The sequence below is a fragment of the Stegostoma tigrinum genome, chromosome 2 (genome assembly GCF_030684315.1).
Source record: "Stegostoma tigrinum isolate sSteTig4 chromosome 2, sSteTig4.hap1, whole genome shotgun sequence".
Classification (NCBI taxonomy): Eukaryota; Metazoa; Chordata; class Chondrichthyes; order Orectolobiformes; family Stegostomatidae; genus Stegostoma; species Stegostoma tigrinum.
In genome coordinates, this window is record NC_081355.1 from 38759421 (window position 1) to 38774886 (window position 15466).

General features: G+C 39.1%; 1 protein-coding gene across 2 annotated transcripts in view; it reads left to right on the forward strand.

The window, feature by feature from the left end:
* rnf182 (ring finger protein 182) overlaps positions 1-13104 on the forward strand; it is a 113611-nt gene extending 100507 nt beyond the window's left edge. The window contains exon 8 of one of the 2 annotated variants that reach the window (XM_048550741.1): positions 4220-4371. Coding sequence is in view for 1 of the 2 variants with exons in the window: in XM_048550735.2 (XP_048406692.1) it covers positions 4378-5115 (738 nt within the window). In the remaining variant the exon portion in view is untranslated. Of the gene's footprint in view, positions 1-4219 lie in introns of both variants that reach the window. The other variant, XM_048550735.2, reaches the window with a different exon arrangement.
* The last annotated feature ends 2362 nt before the right edge of the window (positions 13105-15466 follow it).

A 15466-nucleotide genomic window follows, 5' to 3' on the forward strand; every position in this document is an offset into this window, starting at 1 on the left:
CTCCAGCACTATGCTTTCATTGCAGAAGTGTACTACGTCTTTAAGACAACCAGATGATATCATGATGTGATCTCCAACTCATTCTCTGTTCATTCAGTTGATCTGTTAGCAAGCACGCAGTCAATTTGTCTGTTAGTCAGCCAGTGTTAATACTAACGATGTAATTAATATAATAGTAATATAAGTAAATATATTGTTCATGATGGTACATGTAAGACTTAGGTTTCATACTGGTACATATAATTAGTTGTTAACAAGCTTCTCAACTTCTGTTTCAATAAGAACCCAACTCTCTATGGGCTGTCATGTGATCTAACATAATCACAAACACACAAACTTTTTCTTTAATTATTTCCAAGCTAGCACCCCTTCTTCATCAACATAAACATGCTAGAATGGAAACAACTCATAGACAAATGAGTAATTTCATGACACCAAAGCAAACAAATAGATTAATGACTCAATCAGTTCATTAATTTTTATGAGATCTTATAATGTATAAATTGCAAGTGCATTCATTTACAAAACAGCATTGATTGAACTTCAAAGTAATTAATTGTACATAAAGTGTCTGTAGGTGTTCTGAGTGATGTAGTAAATTGCTGAATAGATTTCTTTTTACCTCTTATTCCCAGATAGCTTTTTTATTAGGTGGAAATTCTAATAATAGATTTGCCATTCAATCTGTTAATTTACCACTTTTTCTCGATGCAAAATTATGTTAATTGTTTTCCATACAGATAGTGAATTATAAATTATGAGCCTCCATTCCTGGTTCATGCTTTATTTAATGTAACGCACGAAAATACCTGGAGTGTTGTGTCTTGTTTTCAATTGTCCAACCTATCAAGAGGGGCTCTGCATTGAGCGGAAAAGTTTACAACATTAAACAAACTGTACACTTTAAATTGAACTACTGCCATCTCTGAAACCCAATACAGTGCCTTATTGTATATCACTCTGTTGAAAAACAGCCAAGAGGGCATTTTTAGAGCAGTGATGGCCAATCTATCCATACGGGCAGGCCATGTTTCAACTTTTACTGTCCTCAGGGAGCCACAACAGTAAACATGGAATTAATCAAAAATATTCAAAAACAATAAATTGCAATTTAAATGAGTAATGAATATAAATGACTATTAAAAAGTACCAAGCATCAAAGCTTAATAATAGAGCCATTTGTCGCACTTTTGGTCAGACAAAGCCAAAGAGAAAACCATCCCCAGTTGACCGTTGTCAGGGAAAAGGGTGGCATCTGGGGCTGATGTGAGAATTTTAACTAACACTGACCTTGCATCACCTCTGGCAAGGCACACTCTGAACTGGTTAAGGATTTTTGGGAGAAAGCAGGAATGTGGCATTGTGATACAGAATCAGTCATTGTCATACTGAATGGCAGAGCACCTTGAGGGGCTGAATGACCTGCTCCTCTTTCTAGTTTCTATGTTTCTATGGTCTTGGCAGAATGCTCATGAAAGCTGGAATTTGAAATTTCTTGATTTTCAGTCTGGGCTTTCCTCCTCTCCCTGCTTGCTTTCTGTCTCTTCCTCCCCTAATCTTTATCCCTTTTCTTCTTTTCCCTCTCACTCCTTCTTTCTCTCTTTCTCACTCCTTACCCTGCCTTACTTACCAATCTCAATGCATCTTAAGCTGCTCTCTTTAATTCCAATGGGGCTTTGTGCTCTAAAATTCATTGATCTCAAAGAGAACTTTAAAAAAACTCAAAATAAATGGATGTGAATAGCAAAGCCACTTCAGAAATTTGAAGATGCATGGCAACTCAAGGCAGTGCTGCAGATCTTGGGGATGGCAGTCTACTACAGAAGTTTCACAATGTCCCACCAAGCTGGGGGTGTACCTGGGAGCTTCCAATCCTAACCAGCCATTCAAAAAGGCTGGAACCTGTGGCTTCTTAATGCCTCAGCTACACAGCCAGATCCCAGGCTCCTTCCAGCCACTTCTCCATGGTAGCCAGAAGCAGCTGCTGCTTGTCTCTTTGATTGGCTTTTGGAGGTGGTGACCTGGTTTGGCTGTCCACGACTAGCCAAGAGGAGCTGTTCAAGCTGGTCTGGCCCCTCTACTCCTACAATGCCCCAATTATCATGGCCATCCAGAATACCTCTAACAAAAAGATCCACTTGTACAAGGCAGCCTGGCAGAACCCTATCCAGCATAACTTCTGCCTTTAAGATTGCTTCAAGAAGGTCCCTGGGAATGAGGATGATTGGGGTGAGAGGGGCCCTCCCCAGGTCCAGATCCCCCTCCTTTCCTCCTGTAAAACATTGCTGATGCTGGAGACCTGAACCAAAAGTCTCCTATTGCCAGAGACAGCCTTCTTGCTAGCCCTCTAATCTCAGCTTGATCCTCACCCACTGCTGATTGGCTCACCACAGAGTCTGCTACAGCAAACATGGGATTAGTGGGCTTCTGATTTGAGGAGCAACTCTTTGCAAAATCTGTGATTGAGCTGTAAATTAAAGCAGATGTGGGCCCGTATGAAATGGGCTATATGTGATCTGTGGGCCTTAGGTTAGGCACCCTCAATATAGAGTAGAATATCCAAATAATAACACAAGTAGAAAAAGTAGAAATTGAGAATATGTCTTTTCCCAGGAAGATTTCCTTTAGAATCTCAACTTTCCAAGACTGAAACCCTGGTGATACAATCCTCTTAACCAAGACGGCTGATTCCTTCTTGTATCTGTACTTCTTACCTCAGCTGCAATTTACCATGGAAAGACAAACACATTGTTATCTACCACAGACTTTGTAACATTGTCATTATTGTCCTTCTTCGGACTACCTCAGAGAGAGGAGGACACTTGCCATGGAGTGGCAGTTGTGGCAAAACCCTTTTTTTATGCTCCATGTGACTGTGCTTTCAGCTGTCTTGGTCCAACACTCTGCAATTAATTCCCTAAGGTTTTTGCCACTTCAGTTTTCCTATCTATAAGTCCTATTTAAAACCCGCATTTTTGATCAAGCTTTGACTCACCTTTCCAAATGTTCAATTTTTTGGCCTGGGTGAATTCTCCATCCTCCTCAGCTAGCCAACTTCTATAAGACTTTCCTATGTCTCTTAATGGTTGACTCCCTAATGTTACAGAAACAATCTATTACCAGTCAATACAACCTAATGCTCCCCAACTCCACAATGTTTGGTAGGATCAGCAATTAAGCTGAGATGTGACCTTCTACTGCCCCCTGCAGATGTTTTGGGGCAAATAGAAATATTCAAGTGAATCACCAGAATCCCTACAGCATAGAAGCAGGACATTTAGCCCATTGGGTCTACACCAACCATCCAAAGAGCATCCCACCCACCCAATCACCCACATCCCTGTAATCCTGCATTGCCAATGGCTAATGCACATAGGCTCCACATCCCTGGACACTTTGGGCAATTTCACATGGACAACCCCCCTAACGTGTACATCTTTGGACTGTGGGAGGAAACCAGAGCAAACCCATGCAGACATGGGAAGAATGTGCAAACTCCACACAGTCACCCACAGCTGGAATTGAACCTCGGTCCCTGGTGCTGTCAGGTAGCAATGTTAATCACCGAGCCACCATGCTGCCCTATCTATGGGAACATAGAGTTAAACTACAGTTATGGCCTCCATACCTCTAGGATATTTGTTTATTGGATTCACAACGTTTGGTCATCCCTACATTAATGTTATTACCTGCATTCTAAATGTCTCAAATATTTCTACCTCTGCCAAATTGCAGATTGTTCCAAGCATTGATCAGCATTTCAGGAATAGCTCTTGCTGATAGCTATTTTAAATTTATTTTTGACTTGTTTTTATTAATCTGTCCTTTAGTTTCTATTTTTCTGACGATGTAAGTTGCCTTCTTAATTAAACTTGAAGGTATTTAGGTGAACTCTATCTTATTTGAACAATGAATACACCAACAAATGTAGGTCACCTCGTCAATTTTGAGCCCCATTGGTCAAAGAATAAAGCTCATTTTGCACTGGTCCTTGAATATTAGTTCAACAACTGGTGTTTGTGTTGAAGGTTCTTTGCTCGCAGATTTGCTCAACAAACCTTCTAAAGCATATAAATGGCTAGCTACTCATTGGTTAACATTAGAGTCCAAATGACACCATCCAATTGCTGAGTAATAACAATTAAAACCTTTGTTCTTCTAGGCAGAGTTTAACGCTTTAGCACAATGAACAATGTGTAATTTCTTTCTCTCCCTGCAGATAGTCTTACAGTTTACATGCCTGGGAACACAATCACAAGGACAGAAAAAGGGTTATCATCTGCAATGCTGCTTCCTTGCCGGATTTACTGATGTTAAACTGGAAATCACAAATAACCTTCTAAATTAAACCATTGCTGTTGTGGTTGAACAGTCGCTATGAATTGCAAGACTATAGAGAATCCTATTGAGAAACAATTGTTTTCTTCTGAGGAGCTGGAATGCAAAATCTGTTACAATCTTTACAACCTGAAGAATAGGAGACCCAAATTGTTGGAATGCTTTCACAGGGTGTGTGCCAGATGCCTGTGCAAAATTGTAGACCTTGGAGACTCCTCACCAAGTATAATTAGCTGTCCTTTCTGCAGGTATGAGACCAGTGTACTAGACGATGAAGTTGGTGGACTCCCAGATGATAATAATATTCTTGCCGTCCTTGTATGCAAGGAGAAGAATAGAAAGTTTGCTGTGGATAACCCATCTGAACTTCTGCTGACTCCGAAAAGGTTATCTTCCTTTGGAAGCCCTTCCCGATCCTCAAACTGTCTGGTCATAACCATCATGGAGGTTCAAAGGGAATCCCCACAATCTCAGAGCTCAGCATCAGTTACGGAATTCTACAACTCCAATTTTGGTTCAATAGCCTCAATGTCTCGGCAGTGGGCATTTTGGAATTGCACTCCCCTTTTCTGTCGCACAATAGGCAGAATTTTAATCTGGCTACTGGGACTCCTCTATTTCAGCTCTTTACCTCTTGGTGTATATCTGCTTGTGATTCAGAAGGTTACACTAGGGATTATATTTGTCAGTCTTGTTCCCTCCAGTCTTGTTATACTTATGGTCTATGGTTTCTGTCAGTGTTTATGTCATGAGTTTTTGGATTGCATATCTTCATGAAAGCAAAATTTAAAGTAAGTAGACATTACAGTCACTCTTACAGTTTGTAGGAATTCAGGTTTTGTGTCTTATATTAGCTCTGGCTAGTGAACTGTGTAGTTTTGCAATTGTGCTTGTCTGGAATGTCTTCTGCAGTAGAAAATTGTTATATACAGTGATAGTTGTTTTACTTGGTGTGCGATACATTCTCATGGCACACTATTTTTTTCAAAAGTGATATGGTTACAAACTGAAGAGCACAAAGTAAAGTAAGTGGCACAAGTTATTATGTTATGCTTTTGCTCATACAGAACTTGATACTGCTGAAAAAAGACAGATTTTGTCAAAGGTTTTCATCTTAGACATATCAGGACAATTCATGAGAAATATTAATATAAAAGGAAAATGGCATTTGAACTGTGTGGTAGGAAAGTTATAATTGGTTGTCAACTGGCTTCTGATTGGCAGAAGCATTGCCATGGAAAAAAAGAAACAGTTAATGTTGACCTGACAGTTAACTGCCATGATTTCTTTCAATTTTAAACCAAGCAGGTTGACTCTGATTGGTTAAGGCATTGCCCAGAGCTATGACCCAGAAGATGACTGTCACCTTTTTTGTGTGTTGAAACAGATGCAATGTCTGTGCACATTCTTTAAGATTACAAAAAAACAGGGCCCGTGTATTAATATATGTAGCTTTCAGTAAATGCAAATGTACCATATTGCAAATCCGACTGATAGTACCAAATTAATTGTCAGCATAACTCTTTGCACTCTCAGGGTTATTTAGCAACTGTTTCCCAATCGCAGAATCACATTTAATGTTGGACATTGTTAGTTTTGCAAGCACCAAAGGGTTTCAGTGCCAGGATGATGCTGAGCTGGGCTGTACATTCCAAACAATGGCAGATTGTATGAAACAGCATATCATTTCAACTGTTGATAACAAGCAAGGTACTGACTGTACCCAACTAACCCATTCATGCCTATGGGATAAAATATAGACCTTTAGTAGACCTTTAATCCTTTGCTGTATTATGATCAAAATATTTATGTATAGTTTAAAACATTTTTATAATTGAGTTATACATTTTCAAGAATCTATTTGTGATAAGATTGAAAAATAATCAGATAAGCAAAATTTCATGAATGTACTAATCTGGTACCTTAATGAAAATGGGAATGTGAGGGGAGTTACCAACAATACACATAGCCTGCGGAAAGAAAGACGAGAGAGGAATTTCTGAACAGGAATGACGTTGAATTGAAAGTGAACCTGTCTTGTGATTGTTCCACCATTTGATAATCAAGGTTTTATACCTGGAATGTGAATAATATTGTTGGTCATTTTTGAAGTTGGGTCATAAGCTTTGTAACAATATCATTTAAAAATGTTGGCACCAAACATAAAGCTAAGTGGCAGTCATAGATAATGTCTGAGTACACCATACTGGTAAAGCACAACATGATGAAAGATATTGAAATTGCAGACTATAATGGAGCAGAAACTCTTAGGACATAAAACAGCTATCTAAAATTGTTTCAGTCCTGATTATTACCTTTAAGGATGAAGTGATTTTATCTTCTCACATTTGGGCATTAATTTGTCATTTAAAAAAAGCACTTTCAGGTGTTGAAGCTCCAAACTCTTTATGTACTGCCTGAGGTTAGAGAAGAAATTCAGATGTCTGTGCCCCAGGGAACTTCAAGCAATACTCTTTGGGATTTATTGGAAATATATTGTGAAGATTGGAGATATATTTTGCAGGAGATTGGAGAGATACAGTAAACATTGATGAACATGTAAGAGATATATATTTGTGGGAGATTGGAGCTGCTTTGAATTGAATACAGTGGGAGATTAGAGCTACACGTTGTAGAAGATTGAGGAGAAGCACATTATGTGAGATTGGATATCGCTCCACTCTCCCAGAATGTGATAAAGTTACAGACATTGAACATGCAGAGCAATACAGGCAATTGGAGACATGCACTTTGTAGGAAATTGGACAGTTGTATAACATTGGAGATTGGAGAGATGCACATTATTAAATATTGGAAATGTAAACACTGTAGAAGTTTGGAGAAACAAAGATTTATTAGTTTCTTCCTGGAATGAGAGGGTTGTCCTATGATAAGGCCTTGCCCTTACATTTCAAAGGCATTACCATCATTGATTTCCCACCATCAATATCATGATGGTTACCATTAACCAGAAACTTAGCTAAACTAGCCATATAAATACTGTAGTTGCAAGAGCAGGTTTCTGCAATGAGTAACTCACCCCTTGACACCTTAAAGCCTGTACACTATTTGCAAGACACAAGTCAGGCATGGGACAGAATATTCTCCACTTGACTAGATTAGAGCAGTTGCAATTGCACTCAAGAAAACCAATGACATTTAGAACAAAGCAGTGCTCCCAAATCGCGAGCCTAGGTTCTTTAGAAGGGTATGTCATCAAACAAAAACAGAACCATCAGCATATTACCATCCTAGTCAAACACTTTGGAAGTATATTCTCTTTCCTTCACTTCACTTTAATTTGGCTAGATCAAAAGCCTGGAATTCCCTTACTAAAAACAGTGACACTGTAAATAGTTGCTCAAGTAAGTAGGTCCTCTCCACCTTATCAAAAGCAATTAGGATGGACAACAAATGCTGGCCTTGTTCATGATACTGTGATGACAAGATTAGATGAAGTGTTCCAAGTCAGGATAATGTACCATTTGGAAGGAATGTGTTGCATCTGCCTGCTGTTATTCTTCAAGGCAGTAGTGTTTGCATATTTGGACAGTGACACTGTTCTGCCGCCATACTTGGCATCCCCCTCCACTTTCTTCATGGGGATTGGGACAGAATGTATGTTGGTGATCAATGGACATACAAAGTTTGCCTGCTTTCAAATAAAAGCTATTTTCATTACTGTCCAAAAACATGATGCATAGGCTTTAGATAATTGAGGGAATGTTGAAAGATGCCATACTTATTTGACGAGGTACAATGTCCCCTTGGGAAAGGTAAGGTATCCCTCTTGGAGAAGTCAGATAGGTCTTTGTGGTGGCTACGAATAAACATAAATATGCATTTAAGTTCCCTGGACCTTTAATGTGTATTGGAATAAAAAGAAATTGTTATTGTGAAAAATTAAGTATTTTACAGAAATATTTGTTTTGATTCATAACTAGTTCTTGAATGAATTTAAATGTTAGCAATAAGCTTTTTCAAAACACAATGAAACCTGCACTGGACTCTTTGAACTGATTTCATCTCACAATGGCTGCACATAAGCTGGTGTGGAAGGCATAAAGGCAAAGGGCATTGGATGAAGGGTCAGAAGTTTAGCTGTGTTGACACTTAAGTTGGCACAGCAACTATAAATGGCCTTGAGCTGGGGGCCTGGATTGATGAGGAGGGTACAAAGGGCAATTGTGAATGAATGGAGGACATAGTTGAAATGAGGGGCCATGGTGAATATATAGAGAGAGCATGAGGTGGAATCATTTGGTGTGGATGAGTGATGGGATTTGTAGAGGTGCGGTGTGAGGGTAAAGGGTAGTGGGTTTAGTTTAATCATATTGTTTTCATTACAACTAGGATGAAGTTCCAAAATATTGAGTCTCTTGACCAGCACCCATCAGCTTTAGTGGCTGTCTTTGTAGTTTTTCCAAACTGTTTCTGGGGTTTGCAGACTCACCTCCTGTTTGCATTCGCTCCTCTGGAATGAAAATGTAATAGTTTGCAACATGTTCTCTGGTGTCAGGTTTGCAGAGTCGTGAATTTTGAAGCTAAGAATTTAGTCTATAGGATGCAAAAAAGAGGAAGTCCTGATTTTGTTCTCATTTTTAATTAACATGTTCAAATATGTTATGACACATCTCCTGACTAAGTGGGATTCGGGTCTAGAACTTCCAGCACAGAGGTAGCAGTGCACCACAGAAGCCTTGATCCTGATTTTGTTCACCAAAGTGCTCCATTTAGACGTCTAATCAAGTACTGTGCCAATCAAATTAATCAATACTGTAAATAGCAATGGGCTAGCTGCAGAACATTAGTATTTCTCTTAATTGTCTTGCTTTCATTTACATGATTACTGATTGTTTGAAATAAATATAAAAGTATCAGGTAGTTTTGTTTGTTTAAAGTATTTACCAAACAATTACTTTCATAATGTTTGAATATTAATGTATATTTGTTTAGCAGTCTGTGGAAAAGTATTTAATAGAAATAACAGGTAATCCAGGAACCAATCAACTATTTAGAATAATTAAGAATCTGAATTAGTTGCAGTTTACGCAAAGTGGCTGCTAAGTCGGTCTCAAGCAGAGCTACATTCAGTTGCTACTTGCTGAGCATTCAAGATGAGGAGACAATAGAAAATAGGAACAGAAGTAGACCATTCTCTGGGGTTCTCCTCATTTCAGTCCTGAATAGCCTACCTCATATCTTCAGATTATGACCCCTGTTTCTTGTCACCTCGGTGATCAGGAACATCCTCTTGCATTTATTCTGTCTTGTCCTGTTAGAGCTTTATCATTTTTTAGAAATATTCCCCTCCACCTTCTAAACTCCAGTGAATATAGTCCTAATCAATCTAATTTCTCTTCATATGTCAGTCCTGACATAGGAATTAGTCTGGGAAACTTTCATTGCACTGCGTTCATAGCTAGAACATCCTTCCTCAGATAAGAGCAAAATTGCACATTGTACTTCAGGTGTGGCCTCACCAAGGCCCTGTAGAATTGCAGCAAGATATCCTTGCTGTTGTACTCTAATCATTTCACTACTTTCAATGACTGGTATAGAAAGCACCTCAGTCTCCCTGTATCTCCCTGTTTCCAACTCAATTGCCATTCAGATAAAAATCTGCCTTCCGGTTATTGCTACAAAATGCATAACTTCATATTTATCCACATTATAGTTTATCAGCCATGCATTTGCCCACTCACTCAATTTGTCCAAATCATACTGAAGCAACTGTGCATTCTCCTCACAATTCACCTTCCCCCACTCAGCCTTCTGGCGTATGGAAAGTTGGAGATATCACATTTAGTTCCCTCATCTAAATAATTAATATCTGTTGTGAATAGCTGGGGTCCAAACTCTAATCCCTGCAGTTCCCCACTAGGTAGTGCCTGTCTTTTAGCAAAAGACTTGTTTATTCCTACGCTGCTTCCTTTCTGCCATCTATTTTTCTGTCTATATCAGTACATTACTTCTAATCCCATGGGTTTTAATTTTACATGCCAGTCTATTATATGGGGCCTTATCAAAAGCTTTGTGAAAATTCAAGTAACCCACATCAAATGACTACCTCTTATTAATTAAATTCCAGTAAATTTGTCAAGCATGATTCCCTTTTGTAAATCCATCTTGATTTGTCCAATCCTTTTCCAAGTCTTTATAATTGACTCCAGCATTTTCTTCCCTACCGATATTAGGCTAACCAGCCTATAATTCCATTTTCTCTCTAGTTCCTGTTTTTAAATAGCAGGGTTACATTATCAACTCTCTAATCCACAGGAACTGCTCCAGTATGTATAGAATCATGAGAGATGACCATCAATTCATCCACAATATCTAGGCCACCTCCTTAAGAATTCTGGGATATAGATTATTGGGCCCTGGAGATTTATCAGCCTTTATTGTCACTATTTTCCCAATACCATCTCTCTATTACTATGAAGGTTAACATATCATTTATATTGATTTCCTTCAGTTTTTCCCTCTAACTAGACCCTGAGTTCTCCATCAATTTTGGGATTTTATTTCTGGTCTGTTTAAGAAGACAGAACCACGATATGTATTTAATTGGTCTGCCATCTCCATGTTCCCCATTATACCTTCCCTTGTTTCTGAATGTAAAGGATCTACATTTTTCTGGATTAATCTTTTCCTCTCCACATACCCACAGAAGCTTTTATAATCAGTTTGTACATTCTCTGCAAGCTTATTGTCATACTTGACTTGCCCCTTTAATCAATCCTTTGTCTTAACTTGCTAAAATCTAAACTGCTCCCAATCCTCAGGTCTGCTGTTTTCTTTTGTCCAATTTATCTAGATGTTGGTGTGCAGGGGACAATTTCAGAATTTGACAATAATACAAAACTTGGAAGAATTGTAAACTATGAGAAGGACAATGAGGAACTTCAAAAGGACATTGACAAGTTGGTGGAATGGCAGATCAGTGGCAAATTAAGTTCAATGCAGAGAATGTGAGGAAATGCATTTTGGTTAAAAAAAACATGGACAGCCAATATTAAATAATAAGATGTAAGGTGTACAGGAGCTGTGGGACCTGAATGTATATATGCAAAGATCACTGAAAAGTGGCAGGGCAGGTGAGGAGAACAGTTAATAGAGCATGCATTTTCATGAGCTTTATTAATAGGTTGACAGAGTTCCAGACAAAGAAGTTATGCTGCACTTGTGTAAGACACTTTATACCTCTGCTGGAGTATTGTGTCTGGTTCTGAGTCCCATACTTTTAGAAGAATGTGACTGCTTGAAGACATTTTACAAACATGGTTCCATGAAAAACATCAGTTATGAGGATAGCTTGGAAAGGTTCAGACTCTTTTACTTGGAGAAAAGAAGGCTAAGAGGAGATCTGATTTAAGTCTGCAAAACTGTGAGAGGTTTGGAAAGAGTGGATAGGGAAACACTTTTTCTGATTGTAAAAGGATCAGGAACAAGAGGGCACAGATGTGCAGACCTAGCAAATGTGATGTATAAGAAAGGTTTTTTCCTGCAGTGAGTGGTGTGCTTCTGGAACACACGACCTGGAAATGTGGTGGAGGTAGGTTCAATTAAGATTCAAGAATGATTGTTTTGATTCAAAGAATGTACGAGGAAAGAGGAAAAGACAGACAAATAGTACTAAGTCATAATATACAATGGAGATCAGATGCAGACACGATGGGTTGAATGGCCTTCTTCTGCAGTGTAACTCTGTGAATTCAGCAGCCAGCAATTGAAAGAATAATGTATGAATATTACTCATGCAATTAAATCTCATCCAATAATAAGTGCAATTTAAAGGTATACCGTCAGCTAGGTTAAATATTCCAACAATCTGTTCACTTGGTAATGCTTGAGCTCTCAGCTTGGATTCAATGGAACTATCCAAAAATATTTGTAAAGTGAACTGTTGACAAAAAAAGTGTCATCACAGATTGCCATGTATGAATTATAATTATATATGGATTATAAATGTTCAGGTAAGCTATGGCATGCCTAGCCTTTTATGGACCTGACAATATGCTATGGTGATTTCAGATTGAGATTCCATTCCAATGGTCTAGTTCCTCTGTTGGATTTCCCCAGTCAGTTAAGAACTAATCTAATAATGATAGGAAGGTCAGGAATTAACAATGAATGACAGTAATGTTGAATTGCAACAGTTAGTGATTATTGGTAGAAACAAGAAAAGGTCTGAGTTCGACTAGACTGGTCTTAAAAAAAACTTGCTTGTACTAACGCTTTTGTTTATATAGACTAAACAGATACAATGCTCAGTGGTGAAGCACAATTTGCTTTATTGCAAATCGCATGGATGTAAGTTCATGTGAGTGAATTCCTCATGTATAAAATTCCTCAGCTCAGCACAGCCCCAGGGCAAATTAACTAGACGGCATAGCACTTACCCTGTGGGAGGAAAAAATGAATCACCTCCAAATCTCAGTCTCTCCCTCAACAGAGATAACAAGGTGTAGAACTCTCCCTCAACAGCTTGTCTTCCAGACTCAGTCATCGGATAATGGTGCACAATGTTGGGGAAGAGTCAACACAAGGGGAAAACACAAACCATGTCGAAAAACAGCAATATTTACTGGACTGTTAATTGTTTTTGTCCTTTATTAACCAGGGCAAGGTTCACCTATCTACTAAAAGTACTAAAAATAAGCTATGCATGTACATATGTACGTAATCATTAAATACATATGGTGCTGATGTATGTATCTGTCACTGTCAAATCAATGTGAATTTTGCTCAGGCTCACGTATAGAAGAATAATAAATATTTACAAAGCAGGTTGATTGAGCACGGACTGTTTAATCTTTCACCCCTGTGGCCAAATCATAGGTTCACAAAAACATTTTGAATGAATGGGAGTGTTCAGATGTTCTCTTTGACTGCGATAGGAACATACAATATGACACAAGGCATTAAGAAATACAGGAATCAGCCACAGCAGCACTGTTTGTCGCACATTATTGTAAAGCTGTGTTATTTGTTGTTCTATATACTAACACTGACCACATTACTATGACACATAGTGTACCAGCTCCAGAAATACTAAGAGTCTAAGTATTATGGGATATACATGTTTACATTGTAGGGTGGTTTATATACACAGAATTGAAGCATTCTGGAGGAGATGGGAAGAGCCTACTAATAGGCAATCTTCCGAAAAGGATAAAATGTGTGTGTTGCTTATTTGCTTATAGTGAAGGGGATGCCACTTGAAGGCAGGAGTTCACCAAAAGATCAGTCAAAGTCAAACAAGCTGGCTACCTTCTCTAGCATCTTTCAGAGAAGTGATAAGCTTCAGAGGTGCCAGCAGAAGTAACTCTAGAATATTAGCAGATTTTCTGCAAATTCAAACTTGTAGTTATACTGAACGTCAAAGCTGGAAGGACAAAGATATTTCAAAGATATATGCAGACTATAGCAACTTGAACCCAAGGAGGCACTGTTGCAACATCACACTTCTAAACTGGCAAAGTAATGTGTAACAACAATGAGCCTGGAAAGTTGGGTTACAGAATAGTTGTTATTTTGGTAAAAATGTCTTTGATACCCAGTTTCATCAATGTATTGATGATGTTAGTAGTTGTATTTTGGGGATTTGAAATATTAGCCTATCACTGAAAAAAAAAACCCTGACAAGTTGCTCTTGATTGCCAACGATAAGTTGTTTTTAAGTTGGCTAAGTAGTAAATCACTCACTTGGTGGAATTTAATGCCCTCTGCAGAAATGAGTTTGATGGCTGGAGGGACATTCAATTGCGTGAAAGTTACTGGGGGAACTCTGTCACCTTCTGCCTCTGTCATGATTAAGCTCAGGATAGAAAGACTCTTGAAAAGCCTAGCCATCCCAGAATTGTTCCAAGTACTTTCAAAGACAAACAAGGGACTTCATCCTGCAGTCACTCATTTAGCCAGCTGACAGAGGTTCGCAGGGTTGTTGGCATTGCTTACCAGTTCCTGGGGCCAGAGGCATATGCCACTCATTTGTCAGTAACCCCCAGTTCCTGATTAAGGGATATGGATTTGGGGAAGGGGTAGTCATTGAGAGCCATCCTGGTGTTCTTCCTGACGATTCCCTCCTGCTGTCACTCACTTGTGGTCTGGATCCTGAACCTTGGGTATTGTGTTACTGGCAGCAGCTGGAGAATAAGAGCCCTGTTGACTACTTAAAATTCTGCTCTCTATGTCTTCTCACATTCATTATTACGATGTTATAAATTATGATACTTAAATCATATATGGTAACAATACCATATTTCAAATAGAAGCTGTAGGCAAAAATTCATGAAACCAAAGGAAAATCTGTTCAGTATGTGTAGATGAGTACTTACTGAATTGTAAGACATACGAGTCAGAATCATAAAGCCTCTTTACCCGACAGAAACAAGGCAAAGAGTCTGAAAATGACTTACCTGTCATAACTGAGATAACAAGGTATAGAGCTGGATGAACACAACAGGACAAGCAGCATCAAAGGAGCAGGAAGGCTGACGTTTTGAGCCTAGATCCTTCTTCAGAAAATGAAGCTCATCCAGCTCTACACCTTGTTATCTTAGATTTTTCTATATCTGCAGTTCCTACTACCACTATACCTGTCATAACTGTTGTCATTGCGATCCTTCTCTGGGTGGTAGAGGATCCCACAGTCCATTTTTATTTTGTCCAGAAATAGGAGGAAATATTTGGGCTGGTGCTAGCCTGTGCCTGCCCCTTCCCTGTGGTCTCAATTTCTCCTGCTTCTCACTCATGGCCTTGCCTCCCTCTCACACCCATGGCCTCACCCTACCCCACACCTCACAGTTGTCTGCCTGTGGACTTTCCCTACCCTCCACATACAATGGGCACAGTTCCTGTTTAGCCCCTTTAGGCCTTCCCATATCCACTTGGCCTTTTCCTCACCTGCCATGGTCTCCTGTCAATGAATGCAAGGTCCTTCTTCAACACATGGCCTTGTCTTGTCCTCCCCTGCTAAGACCAAAACTCCCAATCCCCCATCACATGGCCTCACAACGCACTTGCCACAGGTTCATGCCCATACACTCAGGGTCTTCCTCAAGCTTCCTGTCGTCTCCAATACCTTCAGTCTCCCTATCCCACCATGGCTTCATCTGAATGCCTC